Source organism: Dendrobates tinctorius, unplaced genomic scaffold, assembly GCF_039654945.1.
Source record: "Dendrobates tinctorius isolate UK_male_01 unplaced genomic scaffold, ASM3965494v1 ptg000602l, whole genome shotgun sequence".
Classification (NCBI taxonomy): domain Eukaryota; kingdom Metazoa; phylum Chordata; class Amphibia; order Anura; family Dendrobatidae; genus Dendrobates; species Dendrobates tinctorius.
In genome coordinates this window covers 422,130-448,345 of record NW_027362257.1, presented here as the reverse complement: position 1 = coordinate 448,345, position 26,216 = coordinate 422,130, and the positions used below count along the sequence as shown (strand labels likewise).

Sequence of the window (26,216 nt, the reverse complement as noted above, 5' to 3'; positions counted from 1 at the left end):
ATTATCTGCTGAGTGGAGAGGTAAACTCCTCTATATTATCACTATCTGCTGAGCGGAGAGGTAAACTCCTCTATATTATCATTATCTGCTGAGTGGAGAGGTAAACTCCTCTATATTATCCACTATCTGCTGAGTGGAGAGGTAAACTCCTCTATATTATCATTATCTGCTGAGCGGAGAGGTAAACTCCTCTATATTATCACTATCTGCTGAGTGGAGAGGTAACTCTCTATATTATCACTATCTGCTGAGCGGAGAGGTAAACTCCTCTATATTATCACTATCTGCTGAGCGGAGAGGTAAACTCCTCTATATTATCATTATCTGCTGAGCGGAGAGGTAAACTCCTCTATATTATCACTATCTGCTGAGTGGAGAGGTAACTCCTCTATATTATCACTATCTGCTGAGTGGAGAGGTAAACTCCTCTATATTATCACTATCTGCTGAGCGGAGAGGTAAACTCCTCTATATTATCATTATCTGCTGAGCGGAGAGGTAAACTCCTCTATATATCACTATCTGCTGAGTGGAGAGGTAAACTCCTCTATATTATCACTATCTGCTGAGTGGAGAGGTAAACTCCTCTATATTATCATTATCTGCTGAGTGGAGAGGTAAACTCCTCTATATTATCATTATCTGCTGAGCGGAGAGGTAAACTCCTCTATATTATCACTATCTGCTGAGTGGAGAGGTAAACTCCTCTATATTATCACTATCTGCTGAGTGGAGAGGTAAACTCCTCTATATTATCATTATCTTCTGAGTGGAGAGGGTAAACTCCTCTATATTATCATTATCTGCTGAGTGGAGAGGTAAACTCCTCTATATTATCATTATCTGCTGAGTGGAGAGGTAAACTCCTCTATATTATCACTATCTGCTGAGTGGAGAGGTAAACTCCTCTATATTATCACTATCTGCTGAGTGGAGAGGTAAACTCCTCTATATTATCACTATCTGCTGAGTGGAGAGGTAAACTCCTCTATATTATCACTATCTGCTGAGTGGAGAGGTAAACTCCTCTATATTATCACTATCTGCTGAGCGGAGAGGTAAACTCCTCTATATTATCACTATCTGCTGAGTGGAGAGGTAAACTCCTCTATATTATCACTATCTGCTGAGTGGAGAGGTAAACTCCTCTATATTATCACTATCTGCTGAGTGGAGAGGTAAACTCCTCTATATTATCACTATCTTGCTGAGTGAGAGGTAATCTCCTCTATATTATCACTATCTGCTGAGTGGAGAGGTAAACTCTTCTATATTATCATTATCTGCTGAGCGGAGAGGTAAACTCCTCTATATTATCACTATCTGCTGAGCGGAGAGGTAAACTCTTCTATATTATCACTATCTGCTGAGCGGAGAGGTAAACTCCTCTATATTATCACTATCTGCTGAGCGGAGAGGTAAACTCCTCTATATTATCACTATCTGCTGAGCGGAGAGGTAAACTCCTCTATATTATCACTATCTGCTGAGTGGAGAGGTAAACTCCTCTATATTATCACTATCTGCTGAGTGGAGAGGTAAACTCCTCTATATTATCATTATCTGCTGAGCGGAGAGGTAAACTCCTCTATATTATCACTATCTGCTGAGCGGAGAGATAAACTCCTCTATATTATCACTATCTGCTGAGTGGAGAGGTAAACTCCTCTATATTATCACTATCTGCTGAGTGGAGAGGTAAACTCCTCTATATTATCACTATCTGCTGAGTGGAGAGGTAAACTCTTCTATATTATCACTATCTGCTGAGCGGAGAGGTAAACTCCTCTATATTATCACTATCTGCTGAGTGGTGAGGTAATCTCCTCTATATTATCACTATCTGCTGAGTGGAGAGGTAAACTCTTCTATATTATCATTATCTGCTGAGTGGAGAGGTAAACTCTTCTATATTATCACTATCTGCTGAGTGGTGAGGTAATCTCCTCTATATTATCCCTATCTGCTGAGCCGAGAGGTAAACTCCTCTATATTATCACTATCTGCTTAGTGGAGAGGTAAACTCTTCTATATTATCACTATCTGCTGAGCGGAGAGGTAAACTCCTCTATATTATCACTATCTGCTGAGCGGAGAGGTAAACTCCTCTATATTATCACTATCTGCTGAGCGGAGAGGTAAACTCTTCTATATTATCACTATCTGCTGAGTGGAGAGGTAAACTCCTCTATATTATCACTATCTGCTGAGCGGAGAGGTAATCTCCTCTATATTATCACTATCTGCTGAGTGGAGAGGTAATCTCCTCTATATTATCACTATCTGCTGAGTGGAGAGGTAAACTCCTCTATATTATCACTATCTGCTGAGTGGAGAGGTAAACTCCTCTATATTATCACTATCTGCTGAGTGGAGAGGTAAACTCCTCTATATTATCACTATCTGCTGAGTGGAGAGGTAAACTCTTCTATATTATCACTATCTGCTGAGTGGTGAGGTAATCTCTATATTATCACTATCTGCTGAGTGGAGAGGTAAACTCTTCTATATTTCTATTGTCTGCTGTCAGTGACTAGCTTCCGTGTCTCTGGTTTCAGGTTGGCCTCACAGTTGTCGGTGATCTCCGCTGCTTTTTCCGCGTCCTCTGGTTCTCGGTCCATCACGACTTGGCGGACCTCGGCTGGGCAAAGATGTAGGAACTGGTCTTTCATCATCAGGTCCTCCAGCCACTCAAAAGAGGTCGCTGATAATCCTCGGGTCCACTGCCTGAAATGGGTCCTGAGTCCTTGCACCACTGGCCACGTTGGAGGTTCCGGAACTTCTTGCGGTATAGCTCAGGAGTTAGCCGTTATTTGGCGATCAGGGCCTGCTTTATGGCGTCATCATCGTGCGCTCGCTTGCATTTGAGAAGGAAACGCCTCGAGTGCTTTGCCCTTTAGCCCTAGGGTCAAGTACCTGGCCAATTGGTCCGTAGGCAGCTGGTACTGTCTGTAGGCTTTCTCAAAGGCCCGCAGAAAAGTCCTTTTCCATCACGAGAAAATGTTCTGGCCGGGGCTTCGGAGTCTGATCACTGTTGGGCTCACTGCTCCGGGCTGTGGAGGGTATTTCCCCCTGCTGGACCATCTCCAGTTCATGGCCTCTCCGCGCTTGTCCTCCCGCTCGGCTCTCTCAGCCTCTCATTGCAGCTCGGCTCTCGCAGCCTCCCACTCGGCTCTCTGTGCTTCCCGCTCGGCTTGGGCGTCTCGCTTGGCTCTCTCCTGAGCTTGCTGGATCAGCTTCAGACGGCCATCACGGTCGTTGGCAGGGAGTTTGTCCAAGGCCGCTTGCAGGTAGGGGTCCACCTGTGATGTACAATGTCTGCAAGATATGTTTTCTGTTGGAATGTACTACAAATCCTCCATTTTGTGAGCAGCTGCCTGCCAGTGTCTCAGTTACATTGCACACTGCAGCAGCTTCCCTTCCCCCAAGTGCCATAAACCAATTTCCTGTCACCCCATTTGGCTTCTCTCAGCTGGAAAAAAAAGTGCGGGAAAAAGGTCTTTGTTTGAAATAAAGGTTAGAAGTAAACCTTTAAGAGCCTGCCCTGCGAAAACCGTACAACATAGAGATATAATAACCATATCTCTGTGATCCGAGCGGTCCCAGCTCCCCTACAGTGTCACTTCCCAAGTCCTAACATGTCGAGAACCTGAGATATGATTTGCGCCCAAATGGACGGTCATATTGCATAGATGTTTGATGTTTTCTTGATAGGCTCATTACGCTGGGAAACATGATACCACTGATGAGTCCATACCAGCTTCTCCCATAAAGTTATAGCTAATCTAAGTTTTGTAGCCAAAACATAACTTGGATGAGAGAGGTGGGATCAACCCAGAATGCATCTCTCCGTGATGTCACATTGGAAAGTCTATAAGGCATTCCCTGGCAAAACCAGCTGAGAAGAGCTCCAATCCTTGTGCTGAGCAGAACCCAGATGAGCGGAGACGTTCAGCTCCGCCTCCACCCCCCTTAAAGCCACATGGGATGCCTAACAACAATTGACTAAATGTGAGTGTACCTTCTTCTTTCATCCACTTTGCTTTATACTTGTCTAATGTACATATTTTATGTCTCAATTTTATAGCAACTTTTATCTGTAATCACTGTCCTACTTTTTCGGGGAATAAATGATATAATTATTTAGATCTGTCTCCATGCTCTAAGAATCGAACTATACGCCTTTGATAGATAATCGCTACTAATTCAAGGGGTTTGCCACGGACCCTCTTAATTTAACACTGTGAATTAAGTAACCGTGACTGGTGGCAGCGCTTTGTGTACGGCTATTGTGGCTTGCTGGCAGTTTAGACGGGTCTTATATTGCTGAATAAGGGGCTGCGGCCACAGCATTGATAATTCCCTTACTGCAGAAGCCTAATTGCTGGTTCACAACAGGCAGCCCGTCCGGCGACTAATTATCCTAGGTGCAGTTCCCTGACTGACCTGAGGGTAAGGGGGGCGCCGGAGAGCTGCGAGTTCCAAAGTGGAACTGAGAAAGTTTGATATACATAAATCCCCGCAGTACTTAGAAGATTGATAGCAGTGGAGGGGCATCCACATTAAACTCCCCCTGCGGCAAATTGTAGAGCGAGATTAGCTTGCTGGATATTTTTGTCACATGGTGCCAGTGGTGGGATAACTAAGATAAGCCCAACTGTGCCTGTGATAGCCGTGTGCCGGCAGTGTGTCTCGTCCCTCCGTCCGCTGATACACCCGTGTCAGTGGTGGGACTGTGACATAGTGGTGACACAGGGTCCGCTGTCCGTCGCGTTTTGGTGGCAGCGGGACCCCCGTTAGTCGCCCCCGTAAGTGGACGAACGGCGGTGGGCTGTTCGTCACATATTACTTCTGTGGGGTTTGGCTCATCTTCCCAGGATTCTCTTATCAATCCAAGGGGTCCCCGGACTCGCCTGCCATACAGGAGCTCGAAGGGGGAGAACCCGGTCGAGGCCTGCGGAACTTCTCTGTAAGCGAACAGCAGGTGTGGGAGGTACCGCTCCCAGTCGCGCCCTTGGGGCTGTGGAGGGTATTTCCCCCTGCTGGACCATCTCCAGTTCATGGCCTCTCCGCGCTTGTCCTCCCTCTCGGCTCTCTCAGCCTCTCATTGCAGCTCGGCTCTCGCAGCCTCCCACTCGGCTCTCTGTGCTTCCCGCTCGGCTTGCGCGTCTCGCTTGGCTCTCTCCTGAGCTTGCTGGATCAGCTTCAGACGTCCATCACGGTCGTTGGCAGGGAGTTTGTCCAAGGCCGCTAGCAGGTAGGGGTCCACCCTGCCCTGGTGCATGTGGGGCCAGCATACGGTGGTTGGACCTTGGCTGTAGCGCCATCTCGGCTTGGGCTGGCTTCTGCGCTCGCTGGTCTCTGGTCGTTGTCCAGCTGCAACAGAGGTGCGATCAGTTGGTCTTTGTTTTTGTTCTTGGCGTCAAGGCCTTGGTACTTGCATATTCCAGCAAGGACTCCCTTTTTCTTCTCTGTGTACCAGCGTTCTCCTTTTGTAGCCATGGTTGCCAAATAAAAGGACAGAAAAACATAGAGAAGGGAGGGAGTAATCGCAAGTACATTTATATTGTCTCAGGACTAATAAACACTGAGCTCGTTCTCCAAAATTTGTGATGCAGGAACCTTGCAGGTTTTTAGTGAGGGGAATGATTGCTCAAACCAAATCACTAATGCTATTTGATCCCACCACTCTGCCACCAATATGTCACGAACCGGGGTTCTGACCCTTTTGCCAGCACACGGCTATCACATGTGCAATATCTTAGTTATCCCACCGCTGCCACCAATATGATGAAAAACAGCAAGCTAGTCTTGACCTATCAATTTCCTGCAGGGGCTTATTTTAATTATCCCACTGTTGCTACAATATCACGAACTGCAGGGATTTATGTATATCCCACTTTCTGGTTCCATTTTGGAACTCGCAGCTCTCCGGCTCCCCCCCTACCCTCTGGTCAGTCAGGGAACTACAACTGGGATAATAGGTTGCCGGATCGGCTGCTCACTGTGGACTGGCTGCTAGGCGCGCTGCATCAAGGGAATTATAAATGCTCTGGCCGCAGCCAGACAAAAGCTTATAAAAACCCCTTCCGTCGCTGCCAGCTTCACCCACCCAACCGGGACCAAACTTCGCTGCCTCCAGCTAACGATTTTCTTAATTAATTAAGAGGGTCCGTAGCCAACCCAAATTAGTAGCGTAATTACTTCCGGCACGTGTAAATTCGTTTTTTATAACATAGAAACAGAGCTAGTAATTTTATATATTTTACTCCAAAAGGTAGGCAGTGTTTACAAGGTATAAAAAAGATGTAACAAGTTGAGACAGTTACAAGTATGTGCAAAGGCGATTACAAATTAAAGAGGATTAAAACAGAAAATGAAAACTCACATGTTGCTTAGATCATTCCTGCTATTCAGGCTGGGGGGAGGGTGCCACATCAAATTGCAGCAGGATCTTGATACCACAGCATCTAGGAGGCAGTTCAGGCTTGGGCTGACTGACAGTAATTTATACTTGGAGGCAGTGACATCTCTAAAGTGGGTTGAGTTACTGGGGTCCTCCCATTGTCTCTAAGTTGCAATTTTGGTTCTGAAATCTTCTCTGCTATATAACTGGGCTTGAAAACCTAGTAGGTCTGCCGTTATTCTATCAGTCATCTTAATTTGAAATTAGCTTTCTAATGAGTCTACACTCGGACTAGCTAGTCCACTCTGTTCAGGAGAAATCCATTTCTCGGATTCTGTCGGTGCTAGCGACTACCAAGAGACGCTGAAGAGATGCTCAATCGAAGCTCGCTCCAACTGTGTAGGTTTCATTTTTTTATCACAATCTCATGTTGTATTACGACCAAATGAATAACCTCTCATTATAGGCTATGGGACAGTCCCGCATGGTCTGAGGAGTCAAAGCCATTCCTTTGGGAGGGGCGACAGGAAGGAGTGAGGTGTAGTTTCAGGTTACAGAGTGTTACCTGCAGGCGGAGAAGACACACAGCTGCTGGGGCGGAGGGGAAGGAGGGGGTCGCTTGTCTCCAGCAGATCTGAAGGAAGCAGAAAATTCTAGCAACGTGTAGGGAATGGAAATCAGATTCCACATTATTGTGATAAGAGGTTTACGCTTTTATTAGCTAGTTTTCTTTTAGACATAAAGATTTGGAAGGTTTCACTCCTGGAGTTACAGGAATGATCTTCTTCATCTCTTACATACTGACTTGGACATTTTTTATTTAGATTATCAGTCCATAACTGAGAAATGGCTGTGCGGTTTTGGGGGGCACGGCTTTTTAAGCCCATGTCCTTCTGGGAGATTTCGTCCAGTATTTTCTGGGTGGATTTTAGTATTTAGGAGTCATTTATTGGTGTATTGATTATTGTAATGTATGGTTATTTCAGTTCTAAATAACCCCCACGGCCATTATTCCCCATACATCGGTGTTTTGTGTCTCTGTAAAGGGCTTTGTGTTACCATGTGGAGGTAGGATTAGACCTCCTGATAATGTGATTTTCGTACAGCCACCATGACGGCTGCGTTACTTTCCTTATGTCTGGTGTCCATCATGTTTTCTTGGCCACCCGTTCTCCGATTCTCGAGCATCCTGTCGTCTTTGCCTGCTGTCTGGGTCCTTACTGCCCCACGTGTCCTCCTGCCTGCTGGGTACGAGTGATCTGTGATCTGCAGCTTGGTGGATCCGCCTTCTCAGGACAGCCCCATGAATTGGAGAGTGGACAATCCCATGTGCTGCTGGTGGACTTATCACATCCGAATAATCCAATTATTATCTCAGAGAGAACCTGCCATCAGGACTCTACACCCACAACTAATGGCATCAATGTGGACGCGCCATGATGCTGAGGAAATCCTCCCCTTTCTTGTGGAGATGACACGTGTCGGGGTCGGGCTGCCGCTCTGCCGTCTCCCACCTGCTGCCGGCATCATGTCTGTCATTGACAAGACCTGGAGGAAGGCCGCAGAATATGGGAGGAGCCAGACAGCTGTCAGGGCGGAGCCCGTCCACTGCACCTGCATCTCATTAGCATATCATTTCCATTATGGAGTTTGCTAAAACAAGAAATTGATTTCTGCAGTAAAATAAAGAATCAGCGATAAAATACTGATGGCGGCTTCTCTCTCCCACTGTCTGTCCTCACAGGATTACACCATAGTGAGGAAACCGTCCGACGACCATGAGACTCCCATCATCTACCACCACGAGCCTGGACGACGGAGACCCACCGCAATCCCTCCCCCGCACTCTCCATCCCCTGAGGAGAAGATCCTACAACTCACCACCAAGATCACTGAGCTGCTGACCGGAGAGGTGACTGCTGGGAGATTATACAGTGTACACTGGAGGATTCTGGGTGATGAGAGGAGAGGAGACTGCTGGGAGATTATATAGTGTACACTGGAGGATTCTGGGTGATGAGAGGAGACTGCTGGGAGATTATACAGTATACACTGGAGGATTCTGGGTGATGAGAGGAGACTGCTGGGAGATTATACAGTATACACTGGAGGATTCTGGGTGATGAGCGGAGAGGAGACTGCTGGGAGATTATACAGTGTACACTGGAGGATTCTGGGTGATGAGAGGAGACTGCTGGGAGATTATACAGTGTACACTGGAGGATTCTGGGTGAGGAGAGGAGACTGCTGGGAGATTATACAGTGTACACTGGAGGATTCTGGGTGAGGAGAGGAGACTGCTGGGAGATTATACAGTGTACACTGGAGGATTCTGGGTGAGGAGAGGAGACTGCTGGGAGATTATACAGTATACACTGGAGGATTCTGGGTGATGAGAGGAGACTGCTGGGAGATTATACAGTATACACTGGAGGATTCTGGGTGAGGAGAGGAGACTGCTGGGAGATTATACAGTGTACACTGGAGGATTCTGGGTGAGGAGAGGAGACTGCTGGGAGATTATACAGTATACACTGGAGGATTCTGGGTGATGAGAGGAGACTGCTGGGAGGTTATACAGTATACACTGGAGGATTCTGGGTGAGGAGAGGAGACTGCTGGGAGATTATATAGTATACACTGGAGGATTCTGGGTGATGAGAGGAGACTGCTGGGAGATTATACAGTATACACTGGAGGATTCTGGGTGAGGAGAGGAGACTGCTGGGAGATTATACAGTGTACACTGGAAGATTCTGGGTGAGGAGAGGAGACTGCTGGGAGGTTATACAGTATACACTGGAGGATTCTGGGTGAGGAGAGGAGACTGCTGGGAGATTATACAGTGTACACTGGAGGATTCTGGGTGAGGAGAGGAGACTGCTGGGAGATTATACAGTATACACTGGAGGATTCTGGGTGATGAGAGGAGACTGCTGGGAGATTATACAGTGTACACTGGAGGATTCTGGGTGATGAGAGGAGACTGCTGGGAGATTATACAGTATACACTGGAGGATTCTGGGTGATGAGAGGAGACTGCTGGGAGGTTATACAGTATACACTGGAGGATTCTGGGTGATGAGAGGAGACTGCTGGGAGATTATACAGTATACACTGGAGGATTCTGGGTGAGGAGAGGAAACTGCTGGGAGATTATACAGTATACACTGGAGGATTCTGGATGATGAGAGGAGACTGCTGGGAGATTATACAGTATACACTGGAGGATTCTGGGTGAGGAGAGGAGACTGCTGGGAGATTATACAGTATACACTTGAGGATTCTGGGTGATGAGAGGAGACTGCTGGGAGATTATACAGTGTACACTGGAGGATTCTGGGTGATGAGTGGAGACTGCTGGGAGATTATACAGTATACACTGGAGGATTCTGGGTGATGAGAGGAGACTGCTGGGAGATTATACAGTATACACTGGAGGATTCTGGGTGTTGAGAGTAGACTGCTGGGAGATTATACAGTGTACACTGGAGGATTCTGGGTGATGAGAGGAGACTGCTGGGAGATTATACAGTGTACACTGGAGGATTCTGGGTGATGAGTGGAGACTGCTGGGAGATTATACAGTGTACACTGGAGGATTCTGAGGGATGAGAGGAGACTGCTGGGAGATTATACAGTATACACTGGAGGATTCTGGGTGATGAGAGGAGACTGCTGGGAGATTATACAGTGTACACTGGAGGATTCTGAGGGATGAGAGGAGACTGCTGGGAGATTATACAGTATACACTGGAGGATTCTGGGTGATGAGTGGAGACTGCTGGGAGATTATACAGTGTACACTGGAGGATTCTGGGTGATGAGAGGAGACTGCTGGGAGATTATACAGTATACACTGGAGGATTCTGAGGGATGAGAGGAGACTGCTGGGAGATTATACAGTATACACTGGAGGATTCTGGGTGATGAGAGGAGACTGCTGGGAGATTATACAGTATACACTGGAGGATTCTGGGTGATGAGAGGAGACTGCTGGGAGGTTATACAGTATACACTGGAGGATTCTGGGTGATGAGAGGAGACTGCTGGGAGATTATACAGTGTACACTGGGGGATTCTGGGTGATGAGAGGAGACTGCTGGGATATTATACAGTATACACTGGAGGATTCTGGGTGATGAGAGGAGACTGCTGGGAGATTATACAGTATACACTGGAGGATTATGGGTGATGAGAGGAGACTGCTGGGAGATTATACAGTATAGACTGGAGGATTCTGGGTGATGAGAGGAGACTGCTGGGAGATTATACAGTATACACTGGAGGATTCTGGGTGATGAGAGGAGACTGCTGGGAAGTTATACAGTGTACACTGGAGGATTCTGGGTGATGAGAGGAGACTGCTGGGAGATTATACAGTACACACTGGAGGATTCTGGGTGATGAGAGGAGACTGCTGGGAGATTATACAGTACACACTGGAGGATTCTGGGTGATGAGAGGAGACTGCTGGGAGATTATACAGTATACACTGGAGGATTCTGGGTGAGGAGAGGAGACTGCTGGGATATTATACAGTATACACTGGAGGATTCTGGGTGATGAGAGGAGACTGCTGGGAGATTATACAGTATACACTGGAGGATTCTGGGTGATGAGAGGAGACTGCTGGGAGATTATACAGTATACACTGGAGGATTCTGAGTGATGAGAGGAGACTGCTGGGAGATTATACAGTATACACTGGAGGATTCTGGGTGATGAGAGGAGACTGCTGGGAAGTTATACAGTGTACACTGGAGGATTCTGGGTGATGAGAGGAGACTGCTGGGAGATTATACAGTACACACTGGAGGATTCTGGGTGATGAGAGGAGACTGCTGGGAGAGTATACAGTACACACTGGAGGATTCTGGGTGATGAGAGGAGACTGCTGGGAGATTATACAGTATACACTGGAGGATTCTGGGTGATGAGAGGAGACTGCTGGGAGATTATACAGTATACACTGGAGGATTCTGGGTGATGAGAGGAGACTGCTGGGAGATTATACAGTATACACTGGAGGATTCTGGGTGAGGAGAGGAGACTGCTGGGAGATTATACAGTGTACACTGGAGGATTCTGGATGATGAGGGGAGACTGCTGGGAGATTATACAGTATACACTGGAGGATTCTGGGTGATGAGAGGAGACTGCTGGGAGATTATACAGTATATACTGGAGGATTCTGTGTGATGAGAGGAGACTGCTGGGTGATTATACAGTATACACTGGAGGATTCTGGGTGATGAGAGGAGACTGCTGGGAGATTATACAGTATACACTGGAGGATTCTGGGTGATGAGAGGAGACTGCTGGGAGATTATACAGTATATACTGGAGGATTCTGGGTGATGAGAGGAGACTGCTGGGAGATTATACACTGGAGGATTCTGGGTGATGAGAGGAGACTGCTGGGAGATTATACAGTATACACTGGAGGATTCTGGGTGATGAGAGGAGACTGCTGGGAGATTATACAGTATACACTGGAGGATTCTGGGTGATGAGAGGAGACTGCTGGGAGATTATACAGTGTACACTGGAGGATTCTGGATGATGAGAGGAGACTGCTGGGAGATTATACAGTGTACACTGGAGGATTCTGGGTGATGAGAGGAGACTGCTGGAAGATTATACAGTATACACTGGAGGATTCTGGGTGATGAGAGGAGACTGCTGGGAGATTATACAGTGTACACTGGAGGATTCTGGGTGATGAGAGGAGACTGCTGGGAGATTATACAGTATACACTGGAGGATTATGGGTGATGAGAGGAGACTGCTGGGAGATTATACAGTATACACTGGAGGATTCTGGGTGATGAGAGGAGACTGCTGGGAGATTATACAGTATACACTGGAGGATTCTGGGTGATGAGAGGAGACTGCTGGGAAGTTATACAGTGTACACTGGAGGATTCTGGGTGATGAGAGGAGACTGCTGGGAGATTATACAGTACACACTGGAGGATTCTGGGTGATGAGAGGAGACTGCTGGGAGATTATACAGTACACACTGGAGGATTCTGGGTGATGAGAGGAGACTGCTGGGAGATTATACAGTATACACTGGAGGATTCTGGGTGAGGAGAGGAGACTGCTGGGATATTATACAGTATACACTGGAGGATTCTGGGTGATGAGAGGAGACTGCTGGGAGATTATACAGTATACACTGGAGGATTCTGGGTGATGAGAGGAGACTGCTGGGAGATTATACAGTATACACTGGAGGATTCTGAGTGATGAGAGGAGACTGCTGGGAGATTATACAGTATACACTGGAGGATTCTGGGTGATGAGAGGAGACTGCTGGGAAGTTATACAGTGTACACTGGAGGATTCTGGGTGATGAGAGGAGACTGCTGGGAGATTATACAGTACACACTGGAGGATTCTGGGTGATGAGAGGAGACTGCTGGGAGAGTATACAGTACACACTGGAGGATTCTGGGTGATGAGAGGAGACTGCTGGGAGATTATACAGTATACACTGGAGGATTCTGGGTGATGAGAGGAGACTGCTGGGAGATTATACAGTATACACTGGAGGATTCTGGGTGATGAGAGGAGACTGCTGGGAGATTATACAGTATACACTGGAGGATTCTGGGTGAGGAGAGGAGACTGCTGGGAGATTATACAGTGTACACTGGAGGATTCTGGATGATGAGGGGAGACTGCTGGGAGATTATACAGTATACACTGGAGGATTCTGGGTGATGAGAGGAGACTGCTGGGAGATTATACAGTATATACTGGAGGATTCTGTGTGATGAGAGGAGACTGCTGGGAGATTATACAGTATACACTGGAGGATTCTGGGTGATGAGAGGAGACTGCTGGGAGATTATACAGTATACACTGGAGGATTCTGGGTGATGAGAGGAGACTGCTGGGAGATTATACAGTATATACTGGAGGATTCTGGGTGATGAGAGGAGACTGCTGGGAGATTATACACTGGAGGATTCTGGGTGATGAGAGGAGACTGCTGGGAGATTATACAGTATACACTGGAGGATTCTGGGTGATGAGAGGAGACTGCTGGGAGATTATACAGTATACACTGGAGGATTCTGGGTGATGAGAGGAGACTGCTGGGAGATTATACAGTGTACACTGGAGGATTCTGGGTGATGAGAGGAGACTGCTGGGAGATTATACAGTATACACTGGAGGATTCTGGGTGATGAGAGGAGACTGCTGGGAGATTATACAGTATACACTGGAGGATTCTGGGTGAGGAGAGGAGACTGCTGGGAGATTATACAGTATACACTGGAGGATTTTGGGTGATGAGAGGAGACTGCTGGGAGATTATACAGTGTACACTGGAGGATTCTGGATGATGAGAGGAGACTGCTGGGAGATTATACAGTGTACACTGGAGGATTCTGGGTGATGAGAGGAGACTGCTGGAAGATTATACAGTATACACTGGAGGATTCTGGGTGATGAGAGGAGACTGCTGGGAGATTATACAGTGTACACTGGAGGATTCTGGGTGATGAGAGGAGACTGCTGGAAGATTATACAGTATACACTGGAGGATTCTGGGTGATTGGGAGGAGACTGCTGGGAGATTATACAGTGTACATTGGAGGATTATGGGTGATGAGAGGAGACTGCTGGGAAATTATACAGTATACACTGGAGGATTCTGGGTGATGAGAGGAGACTGCAGGGAGATTATACAGTGTACACTGGAGGATTCTGGGTGATTGGGAGGAGACTGCTGGGAGATTATAAAGTGTACACTGGAGGATTCTGGGTGATTGGGAGGAGACTGCTGGGAGATTATACAGTGTACACTGGAGGATTCTGGGTGATGAGAGGAGACTGCTGGGAGATTATACAGTATACACTGGAGGATTCTGGGTGATGAGAGGAGACTGCTGGGAAATTATACAGTATACACTGGAGGATTCTGGGTGATGAGAGGAGACTGCTGGGAGATTATACAGTGTACACTGGAGGATTCTGGGTGATGAGAGGAGACTGCTGGGAGATTATACACTGGAGGATTCTGGGTGATGTCGCTCTCGTTGGTTGTCAGGTTCCTCTCCGGTGTCAGGACGTCGCTCTCTATTTCTCCGTGGAGGAGTGGGATTTTGTAGATGGACACCGGGATCTGTACTCGGACGTTGTGGTGGAGAAGCTCCGGGTTCGTCCAGGTGAGTAGAGACGTGTGTATTGTACATTCTCACTGCGGGCTCTGGTGCTCTGGGGTCTTGTCGGACCCTCTCTCCATATACACACAGCGGACAATGCTCGGTCATGTAGAAGCTCCCGGTTTCGGCTCTTACATCTGGTTCTGGTCCTACCTTTGCGATGTGTCGGACGTGTCATTGTCGGGGTCGCCCGTCTCTACATGGCAGTGTGTGCCCTTATCTGATCTCCGCGGCCTCGATTCTTTCATCGCACACAGACAAGTGACCTTTATCAGCAGAGTAACTTGTATCTCTCCCTGATGGATCCTCTGCTTCTGGCTTCTTCTGGGACATGAAGCCTTTACCTCTGGATTTCTAGTCAGGTGTCTCTCCTTTTCATCCTCCTCATGCATCAAGAAATCGTTACAATAAAGTATCACTCCCCATACTACTATTGAAGCGTATACTGTGGTATGTAAAACTTTGGACACCCCTGGTCAAAATTGCTGTTGTTGTGGACAGTTATTATTATTATTATTATTATTATTATTATTATTATTTATTGTTATAGCACCATTTATTCCATGGCGCTTTACAGTTAAGGAGGGGTATACATAAAAACAAGTACAATAATCTTAAACAATACAAGTCATAACTGGTACAGGAGGAGAGAGGACCCTGCCCGCGAGGGCTCACAATCTACAAGGGATGGGTGAGGATACAGTAGGCGAGGGTAGAGCTGGTCGTGCAGCGGTTTGGTGGATCGGTGGTTACTGCAGGTTGTAGGCTTGTCGGAAGAGGTGGATCTACAGGCTCTTCTTGAAGGTTTCGATGGTAGGTGAGAGTCTGATATGTTGTGGTAGAGAGTTCCAGAGTAGGGGTGATGCGCGAGAGAAATCTTGTCTGCGATTGTGGGAAGAGGAAATAAGAGGGGAGTAGAGAAGGAGATCTTGTGAGGATCGGAGGTTGCGTGCGGGAAAGTACCGGGAGACGAGGTCACAGATGTATGGAGGAGACAGGTTGTGGATGGCTTTGTATGTCATGGTTAGGGTTTTGTACTGGAGTCTCTGGGCAATTGGGAGCCAGTGAAGGGATTGACAGAGGGTAGAAGCTGGGGAATAGCAGGGGGACAGGTGAATTAGTCGGGCAGCAGAGTTTAGAATAGATTGGAGGGGTGCGAGAGTGTTTGAGGGGAGGCCACAGAGCAGGAGGTTGCAGTAGTCAAGGTGAGTGATGATGAGGGCATGGACTAGGGTTTTTGCAGATTCTTGGTTGAGGAATGAACGGATTCGTGAAATATTTTTGAGTTGAAGTCGGCAGGAAGTGGAAAGGGCTTGGATATGTGGTTTGAAGGAGAGATCAACGTCAAGTATTACTCCGAGGCAGCGAGCTTGTGGGACTGGTGAGAGTGGGCAGTCATTTACTGTAATTGATAGGTTCGTAGGGGGGGGTCACGTGAGATGGGGGATAGATGATGAATTCTGTTTTGTCCATGTTGAGTTTCAGAAATCTAGCGGAGAAGAAGGATGAAATAGTGGACAGACATTGAGGGATTCTTGTTAGTAGGGAGGTGATATCTGGTCCAGAGATGTAGGTCTGTGTGTCATCAGCGTAGAGATAGTAGCCATGAGATTCTATGAGCTGTCCCAGGCCAAAGGTGTAAATAGAGAATAGCAGGGGCCCAAGGACTGAACCTTGTGGGACTCCGACAGATAGGGGGCGAGGTGAGGAGGTGGTGTGTGAGTGGGAGACGCTGAATGTCCGGTCTGTTAGGTATGATGAGATCCAGGATAGGGCCAAGTCTGTGATGCCGAGGGATGAGAGGGTCTGTAATAATAGGGAATGGTCCACTGTGTCAAAGGCAGCCGACAGGTCCAGGAGGAGGAGGACAGAGTAGTGTCGCTTGCTCTTGGCGGTTAAGAGGTCATTGGTGACCTTAGTAAGGGCAGTTTCAGTTGAGTGGTGTGACCGGAAGCCAGATTGTAAGCGGTCGAAGAGGGAGCAAGAAGAGAGATGGGAGGACAGTTCAAGGTAGACGTGTTGTTCCAGTAGCTTGGAGGCGTAGGGGAGAAGTGATATAGGGCGATAGTTAGATACAGAGGATGGGTCAAGAGAGGGCTTTTTGAGGATAGGTGTGATGGAGGCATGTTTAAAGCTTGAGGGGAAAGCACCAGTTGTTAGTGATAGGTTTAAGAGATGGGTTAGGGTTGGGATGAAGACTGTGGTGAGGTTTGGTATGAAGTGGGATGGGATCGGGTCGAGTGCACAGGTGGTGAGAGGTGATCTTGAGAGTAGAGTGGAGAGTCGATCTTCTGTAATGGTGGAGAAGTTGGATTTGAAGGTGGAGGGCTGGGAAGTCGGGAGGAAGGGCTCTGGGGGTTGTTGACCAAAACTGTCTCTGATGTTATCAATCTTCTGCTTGAAAAATGAGGCAAAGTCTTCAGCTGAGATGAGTGGGGAGGGAGGAGGTGCTGGGGGGCGGAGGAGAGAATTGAAGGTGTTGAATAACTGTTTAGGGTTGTGAGACAGGGAGGATATGAGAGATGAGAAGTATGTGTGTTTAGCTGTGGCGAGTGTGGTCTTGAAAGTAGTGAGGGACTGTTTGAATGCGATGAAGTGCTCGTTGGAGTGGGATCTTTTCCATCTGCGCTCAGCAGCCCTGGAAGCTCGCCTCAGCTCTTTGGTCAGGCTCGTGTGCCAGGGCTGTCTGTTGATTTTGCGAGTTTTGGTATGTGTAAGTGGGGCAGCGGATTAAAAAAGCTACAGCTATTGTGGTGTTATATAGAGCAGCAGCGTCATCTGCATTGTGTAAGGAACTTATATCTTTAAGAGGGAGGAGGGATTCAGAGAATGAGTGTAGGTGAAGGTGTTTAAGATTCCTGCGAGGGTGTGAACGTTTGTGGGGTGGGGATTGTAGACATGGAGTGTAGAGGGAAGAGAATGTGAGAAGGTTGTGGTCAGAGAGAGGAAGAGGTGAGTTAGAGAGGTTAGATAGGGAGCAGAGGCGGGTGAAGATGAGGTCCAGTGTGTGGCCATCTTTGTGGGTGGTGAGTTAAGCAAGTTGCAGATGACATGAGCTCTACAAGGACTACAGTTAAAGGTGACACCTTACCTATGTATTTTAGACAAAACAAATATATACACTGCTCAAAGAAATAAAGGGAACACTTGAATAACACTTCCGAAATCTAAATAAATTAAATATTCTCATTGAATACTTTGTTTTGTACAAAGTTGAATGTGCTGTCAACATGATCACACAAAAATCGTCAATGGAAATCACATTTTTGAACCATTGGAAGCCTGGATTTGGAGAGACCCCCAAAATGAAAGTGGAAACAAGTCAAAATAAAAATCAAAACAAGACAAAATTAAAGTGGAAACTGGTCAAAATGAGGCTCAGTATTGTGTGTGGCCTCCAAGTACCTGTATGACCTCCCTAAAATGCCTGGGCATGTTCCTGATGAGGCAGCGTATGGTCTCCTGAGGGATCTCCTCCCAGACCTGGACTAAAGCATCCGCCAACTCCTGGACAGTCTGGTGCAACGTTACGTTGGTGGATGGAGCAAAGCATGCTGTCCCAGATGTGCTCAATCGAATTCAGGTCTAGGGAACGAGCAGGCCAGTCCATAGCTTCAATGCCTTCATCTTGCAGGAGCTGCTGACACACTCCAGCCACATGAGGTCTGGCATTGTCCTGCATTAGGAGGAACCCAGGGCCAACTGCACCAGCATATGGTCTCACAAGGGGTCTGTGGATCTCATCTCGGTAAATAATGTCCATTAGGCTACCTCTGGTGAGCACATGGAGGGCTGTGTGGCCCTCCAAAGAAATGCCACCCCACACCATTACTGACCCACTAACCTGAATCCGATTGAGCTCATCTGGGACAGCATGTCTCGCTCCATCCACCAACGTAACGTTGCACCACAAACTGTCCAGGAGTTGGCGGATGCTTTAGTCCAGGTCTGGGAGGAGATCCCTCAGGAGACCATCTGCTGCCTCATCAGGAGCATGCCCAGTTGTCGTAGGGAGGTCATACAGGCACGTGGAGGCAACACTCACTACTGAGCATCATTTTGACTTGTTTCTACTTTAATTTTGTCTTGTTTTGATTTTTATTTTGACTTGTTTCCACTTTCATTTTGGGGGTCTCTCCAAATCCAGGCCTCCATTGGTTCAAAAATGTGATTTCCATTGATGATTTTTGTGTGATTATGTTGACAGCACATTCAACTTTGTACAGAACAAAGTGTTCAATGAGAATATTTCATTCATTTAGATCTAGGATGTGATATTTGATCTCTTTATTTTTTTGAGCAGTGTATTTACATATATATTCATATTTTATCTTTCAAACATTGGAAAATGGGCTGATGTAAAAGTTTGCGCACCCTGTATGGTTAGTACCTAGTATCACCCCCTTTTGAAATTATCACAGCTTGTAAACACTTTTGTAACCGGCCAAGAGGCTTTCAATTCTTGTATGAGGGATTTTCATTGATTCTTCCAGTTCTGTGAGATTCCCGGGTCATCTTGCATCCTTTATTTTGAGGTCTAGACACAGATTATCAATGATGTTCAGATCAGGGACTGTGAGGGCCATTGTAAAACCTTCAGCTTGCACCTTGTGAGGTCGTCTATAGTGGATTTTGAAGTGTGTTTAGGATCATTATCCATTTGTAGAAGCCGTCCTCTTCCTCTTTTCATCTTCAGCTATTTACATTTGTGTTATGTTTGCATCAAAAATTTGTTAAAGTTTCTCTGAATCCATTCTTCCCTCTACCTGTAAAATGTTCCCCGTGCCCTTGGATGCGACACACCCTCAATGCATGATTGATCCACCCATGTTTAATGGTTGGCAAGATGTTCTTTTCATGAAATTCATTACCCTTTTTTCTCCACGCATACCTTGCGTTCTCTCCTCAGGACTCCTCCCCAAACTAGGGGAGGAGTCCTGAGGAGAGAATTTGCATATTCCCAGTGCATTCTGGGATAAGTGAAGAGTCTCCGCGAGCTCAAAGAACACTGGATTTTGGCAGTTGCAGCTGAAAGGAGGACATCGATAAACTGCGCGCCTAATGATACCCGAAATTTGGCACGTTTTTCACCGCTTTCATATATCATTAACAATAAGAACATGGAAGAGGCCAGGAGCCATTTGGTGAGCTGCATTTCTTGCTATATGTTCACAGACTTACCAGTGGAAAACCCAAACTTCACATGCCACAAATGCAGCTTGTGTTCCTATTGGAGGAAAAGGTGCAAAGTCTCGAGGAGAGGTTAGCTACAATGAAGATCATTAAGGAAGGTGAAGAGTTCTTAGACAGAGCAGAATTATCTCTTCATGTTACAGAAAGAGAAGAAATTCGAAGTGCACCTGAAGAAACAGAGGAATGGAGACATGTGACCCAGAGAAGCAGGAGGATCAGGAGGCAGTCAGCACCCATACTTCTCAGGATCCAGTACCAGGCTCTCACGCAGGAAAACGATGAAGAAACACATCAGGATAAGACTTTGCCCACAAACAGCAACCTTGTACGCCTTCAGAGTCCTCCTGGATGGAGAAAGAAATATGTTGTGAAGAAGAAACGGAGAGTGGTGGTCATGGGGGATTCCCTGTTGAGAGGAACAGAGGCCGCTATCTGCAGACCGGATATAACTTCAAGAGAAATGTGCTGTCTTCCAGGTGCAAAAATTAAAGATGTGTCTGACAGGATATCAGGACTCTTCAGACCTACAGATGACTACCCATTCCTGCTACTACATGTGGGGACAAATGACACCGCAAGAAACGACCTGGAAACCATCTGCAGAGACTTTGAAGACTTAGGCAAGAAAGTGAAAGAACTGGGAGCGCAGGTGGTCTTCTCTTCCATCCTCCCAGTGGATGGCCATGGAACAAGGAGGTGGAATAAGATTCTGCAGGTGAACAACTGGCTACGTCGATGGTACCGTCAGCAACGATTTGGATTTATGGATCACGGAGTGAATTACCTTTACGATGGACTACTTGCTAGAGATGGGGTGCACCTTACGAAGACTGGAACACATGTATTTGGAAGTCGCCTTGCTACACTTGTAAGGAGAGCTTTATATTAGAACAATGTGGGAAGGGAAGCAAAAGGCCAGAAAAAGCCATACACCTGACAAATGCTATTGAGAACTCTGCTATTAGAAGTGGAAAGGAAGAACAAAGACAAAAGAATCTAAATAATAAAAATATTGGAGAAAGAGAAACCAATCACAAACTAAAATGTTTCTATACTAATGCACAAAGCATGGGCAACAAACAAGGAGAAATGGAACTACTAACACAGGAAAAGAAATATGATGTCATTGGAATCACTGAAACTTGGTGGGACTGTCACGCTTACCGTGACTGCAGTCAGGAGTGGTGTGCCTGTCAGGTGGCAGGGGTCCTTGTTCAGACAGCCAGTGCACAGGAGGCGCAGTAGTGACAGAGGCCGGGCAGGAGCACAGCGTTAGGTGAGGAACTTGCTCCAGGACCTGCGGGAGGGGAGGAGCGGCAGAGAAGCGCTCAGTGCCCGCAGGACCTTCCTATCATGTGACCGCACGTCAGGAGAGTGGGCGGAGCTCACCTCCGAGATGCAGCAGCGCTGGTCAGAGGTATCAGTGCTGAACAGCGATTAAACTGTAACGGTAGTCAGAAGAGCCAAGGAATCATACACGGGTCGGGCAGGGTAGTACAGGAGCGATAACCAGAGAATAGTCAGTAGAAGCTGAGGGTCATACACAAGATAGCACCAGAGGTACCGGGGGAGCAAACGTAGGGAGGTCAGACAAAGCCAGGGGGTCATACACGGGTCGGGCACACAGATACAAAGTCAGAATCCAAAAGACGTAAACCGAGTCCACAACATGTCGTACACCAGGCAAACATACGAGAACAGGCACGAGGCACAAACGAAGCAGGGTCGGGCACACTCACGCAAGGAGTATAAACGACAGTGAGGGGTGCTCACCTGAAGCTATAAAAACCCTCCCTAGCGTCAAAGAGAGGCTCTCCCTATTAATCCCTGCACCATTTGTCCAAACATCCTGAATAAACCATGACAGGGACGATACACATGATTGGAATACAAGGCTAGAAGGATACAACTTATTTGTAAGAAACAGACTTGATAAACGAGGAGGAGGTGTCGCATTGTATGTTAGAAAAGCGTATATCTGCACAGAGATTGAAGCTTCAGAGACTGGGAGTTCTGAGGAAACTGTTTGAGTAAGAATACAAGGACAGAACAATGGAAAGGACACCATTGTAGGCATTTACTACAGGCCGCCTGTGCAAGCTGAAGATATGGATGAACTCTTTATGCATCAAATGGCCAAGTTCTCCAAAAATATGACATAGTTGTCATGGGAGATTTCAACTATCCAGACATTTGTTGGGATTCTCTCTCAGGCAAAATTAACAGGTCAAGCAAATTCTTATCCTCTCTTGCTGACAACTTTATCTTCCAAAAGGTAGGGGAGAAAACAAGGGGATCAGCTACCTTGGATCTAATCCTTATAAACAGGGAGGAATTGGTTGATGAGTTTAGAGTGGTTGTGATCCTAGGAGGTAGCGACCATGCTATTTTAGAATTGTGGATAACTAGAGGAGGAAGACCTGTGAAGACTCAGACTTCAAGGTTAGATTTCAGAAAGGCAGATTTTAAGGGACTCAGAAAGAGAATTGGAGGGATCCAATAGCTGGATATCCTTAAGGACATAAAATGTCCAAGAAGGATGGGAAATCTTGAAAAATGAAATTCTCAAAGTAAAATCGTTAACAATTCCAAAAAGAGGGAAGAACACAAAGCATTTAAGGAAACTAGGATGGATGAACACAGAACTTAAGCACATGCTAAAAAGGAAGAAAGAAATGTTGATCAAATGGAAAGAGGGAGGCATATCTAAAAAAGAATATAATGCTGTCTGCAGAACCTGCAGGGCACAAATCAGATTACTAAAGCTGACAATGAATTAAGGCTTGCAAAAGACGTCAAAAGCAATAATAAGGGTTCCCCCCACCATTTTTGTATTAAAAGCAATAATAAAGGATTTTGGGGATATGTCAAAAGTAAAAGAAAAGTCAAAGAAGCTTTAGGATTTTTACAGGATGAAAATGATGAAATGGTAAGGAAAGATGTTGAGAATGCCGAACTTTTAAATTCCTATTTTGAATCTGTTTTCTCTCAGAAAGGAAATGTAACATCAACTGATCCTCACTGTCCTGATAAAGGAATAGAAGAATCCAGGATGTCTATAAACAGAAAGATAGTGGGGGAACGCTAAGCCAACCTAAATGAATTTAAGTCTCCAGGTCCAGATGAATGACACCCCAGAGTACTGAAGGAGATAGCAGAAGAAATTTTTCAACTTCTCTCCATAATCTTTGAAAATTCTTCGAGAACAGGAGAATTTCCAGAAGACTGGAGAAGAGCAAATGTTGTTCCTATCTTCAAAAAGAGCAAGAAGGTGGACCCAGGGAACTATAGGCCGGTGAGTCTGACTTCTATACCAGGAAAGATCATTGAACAAATTATTAAAAAATATGTATGTAAGTACCTGGATAAGAATGAAGTGATTAAACAGAGTCCGCATGGGTTTGTAACTAATAAGTAATGTCAGACTAACTTAATTTTCTTCCATGACAGAATCACTGACTGGGTGGATCAGGGAAATGCTGTAGATATAGTATATCTTGTCTTCAGCAAAGCATTTGACAAAGTATCTCAAACCATCCTTATTGAAAAAATGACAAAGTATGGAATGGACAAGGCAACGGTTTGGTGGATTCATAACTGGCTTAGTGATTGGACCCAAAGAGTGGTTGTAAATGGCTGCACATCCATTTGGAAGAATGTCTCAAGTGGGGTACTACAGGGCTCTGTCCTTAGCCCTGTATTCTTCAACATCTTTATCAATGATTTAGATGAAGGAATTGAGGTTAAACTGATTAAATTTGCTGACGACACAAAGCTAGGAGGGATAGCTAATACTAGAGAAGAGAGAGAGAGGATTCAAAAAGATATAAATAATCTGGAGCTGTGGACAGCAACTAACAGAATGGTTTTAACAGGGAAAAATGCAAAGTACTACATCTGGGCTATAAAAATGAAAAAGACATATGCAGAATCGAAGGAATAGGGCTAAGCAACAACACATGTGAAAAAGACTTGGGTATACTAATAGATCACAGACTGAATATGAGTCAACAGTGTGATGCAGCAGCAAAAAAGGCAAATGCAATTCTAGGATATATTAACAGAAACATACAGTCTAGATCACATGAAGTCATTATTGCCCTCTACTCCTTTGGTTAGCCCTCATCTGGAATACTGTGTCCAGTTTTGGGCACCACATTTAAAAAAAACATCAACAAACTGGAGCAAGGAGGGGGTCCCTTCCAATTCTACTATTCTATGATTCTAATTTAACCTCTTGATCCACAGGACTTATTTACAAAATGCTTCAAGCTTGTTTAAATGTTCTTTTGCATGCTTCTGACACTGAATTTTATACTGAGGACTCAGGAGAGGTTTTTTTCCAATGATTCTTCCATGAATGCCTTATTTGTGCAGGTGTCTCAGAACAGTAGGACAATGTACAAACCTCCAGAGTCTCCTAAATCTTTCTGATGGTCTATTGCAGTCAAGCGGGGGTTCTTATTTGTGTCTCAAGCAATACTACGAGCAGCTCTCACAAAAATGGTGCTTGGTATTACAGACCTTACCTTGACCTCCACTGTTCCTGTTAACTGACATTTCTTAATTGCATTTTGAATTGAGGAAAGGGCAACTTGAAAACGCTTTGCTGTCTTCTTATTGCCTGCTCCAGCTTTGTTGATCTCCACCATTTTCATTTTCCGAGTACTCGGCCACTGCTTAGAAGAACCCATGGCTGCTGTTTTTTTGGCACAAGGTTAGAGGACGCTGGGTTTTTATAAAGCTTGGAAATTTGTAACTGTGATGCGAGTCACTATAGTTAATATGATGCGAGTCACTATAGTAAATATATACAGTACAGACCAAGAGTTTGGACACACCTTCTCATTCAAAGAGTTTTCTTTATTTTCACGACTATGAATATTGTAGATTCACTTTGAAGGCATCAAAACTATGAATTAACACGTGGAATTATATAGTTAACAAAAAAGTGTTAAACAATGAAAATGTCTTATATTCTAGGTTCTTCAAAGTAGCCACCTTTTGCTTTGATTACTGCTTTGCATACTCTTGGCTTTCTCTTGATGAGCTTCCAGAGGTAGTCACCGGAAATGGTTTTCACTTCACAGGTGTGCCCTGTCATGTTTAATAAGTGGGATTTCTTGCCTTTTAAATGGGGTTGGGACTATCAGTTGTGTTGTGCAGAAGTCTGGTGGATACACAGGTGATAGTCCTACTGAATAGACTGTTAGAATTTGTATTATGGCAAGAAAAAAGCAGCTAAGTAAAGAAAAACGAGTGGCCATCATTACTTTAAGAAATGAAGGTCAGTCAGTCCGAAAAATTGGGAAAACTTTGAAAGTGTCCCCAAGTGCAGTGGCAAAAACCATCAAGTGCTACAAAGAAACTGGCTCACATGAGGACCGCTTCAGGAAAGGAAGACCAAGAGTCACCTCTGTTGCGGAGGATAAGTTCATCCGAGTAACCAGCCTCAGAAATCACAGGTTAACAGCAGCTCAGATTAAAGACCAGGTCAATGCCACACAGAGTTCTAGCAGCAGACACATCACTACAACAACTGTTAAGAGGAGATTTTGTGCAGCAGGCCTTTATGGTAAAATAGCTGCTAGGAAACCACTGCTAAGGACAGGCAACAAGCAGAAGAGACTTATTTGGGCTAAAGAACACAAGGAATGGACATTAGACCAGTGGAAATCTGTGCTTTGGTCTGATGAGTCCTAATTTGAGATCTTTGGTTCCAACCACCGTGTCTTTGTGCGACGCAGAAAAGGTGAACGGATGGACTCTACATGCCTGGTTCCCACCGTGAAGCATGGAGGAGGAGGTGTGATGGTGTGGGGGTGCTTTGCTGGTGACACTGTTGGGGATTTATTCAAAATTGAAGGCATTCTGAACCAGCATGGCTACCACAGCATCTTGCAGCGGCATGCTATTCCATCCGGTTTGCGTTTAGTTGGACCATCATTTATTTTTCAACAGGACAATGACCCCAAACATACCTCCAGGCTGTGTAAGGGCTATTTGACCAAGTAGGAGAGTGATGAGGTGCTACGCCAGATGACCTGGCCTCCACAGTCACCAGGCCTGAACCCAATCGAGATGGTTTGGGGTGGGCTGGACCGCAGAGTGAAGGCAAAAGGGCCAACAAGTGCTAAGCATCTCTGGGAACTCCTTCAAGACTGTTGGAAGACCATTTCCAGTGACTACCTCTTGAAGCTCATCAAGAGAATGCCAAGAGTGTGCAAAGCAGTAATCAAAGCAAAAGGTGGCTACTTTGAAGAACCTAGAATATAAGACCTATTTTCAGTTGTTTCACACTTTTTTGTTAATTATATAATTCCACATGTGTTAATTCATAGTTTTGATGCCTTCAAAGAGAATCTACAATATTCATAGTCGTGAAAATAAAGAAAACTCTTTGAATGAGAAGGTGTGTCCAAACTTTTGGTCTG

General features: G+C 45.8%; 1 protein-coding gene across 1 annotated transcript in view; it reads left to right on the top strand.

Moving 5' to 3' along the window:
* The first annotated feature begins 8,099 nt into the window (after positions 1-8,099).
* Positions 8,100-26,216, top strand: part of LOC141078811 (uncharacterized) — a 190,436-nt gene continuing 172,319 nt past the window's right edge. Inside the window, exons 1-2 of the mRNA XM_073565225.1 lie at positions 8,100-8,318; positions 14,475-14,592. Of these exons, the coding sequence (XP_073421326.1) occupies positions 8,115-8,318; positions 14,475-14,592 (322 nt within the window). The 5' untranslated portion in view covers positions 8,100-8,114. The remainder of the gene's footprint in view (positions 8,319-14,474; positions 14,593-26,216) is intronic.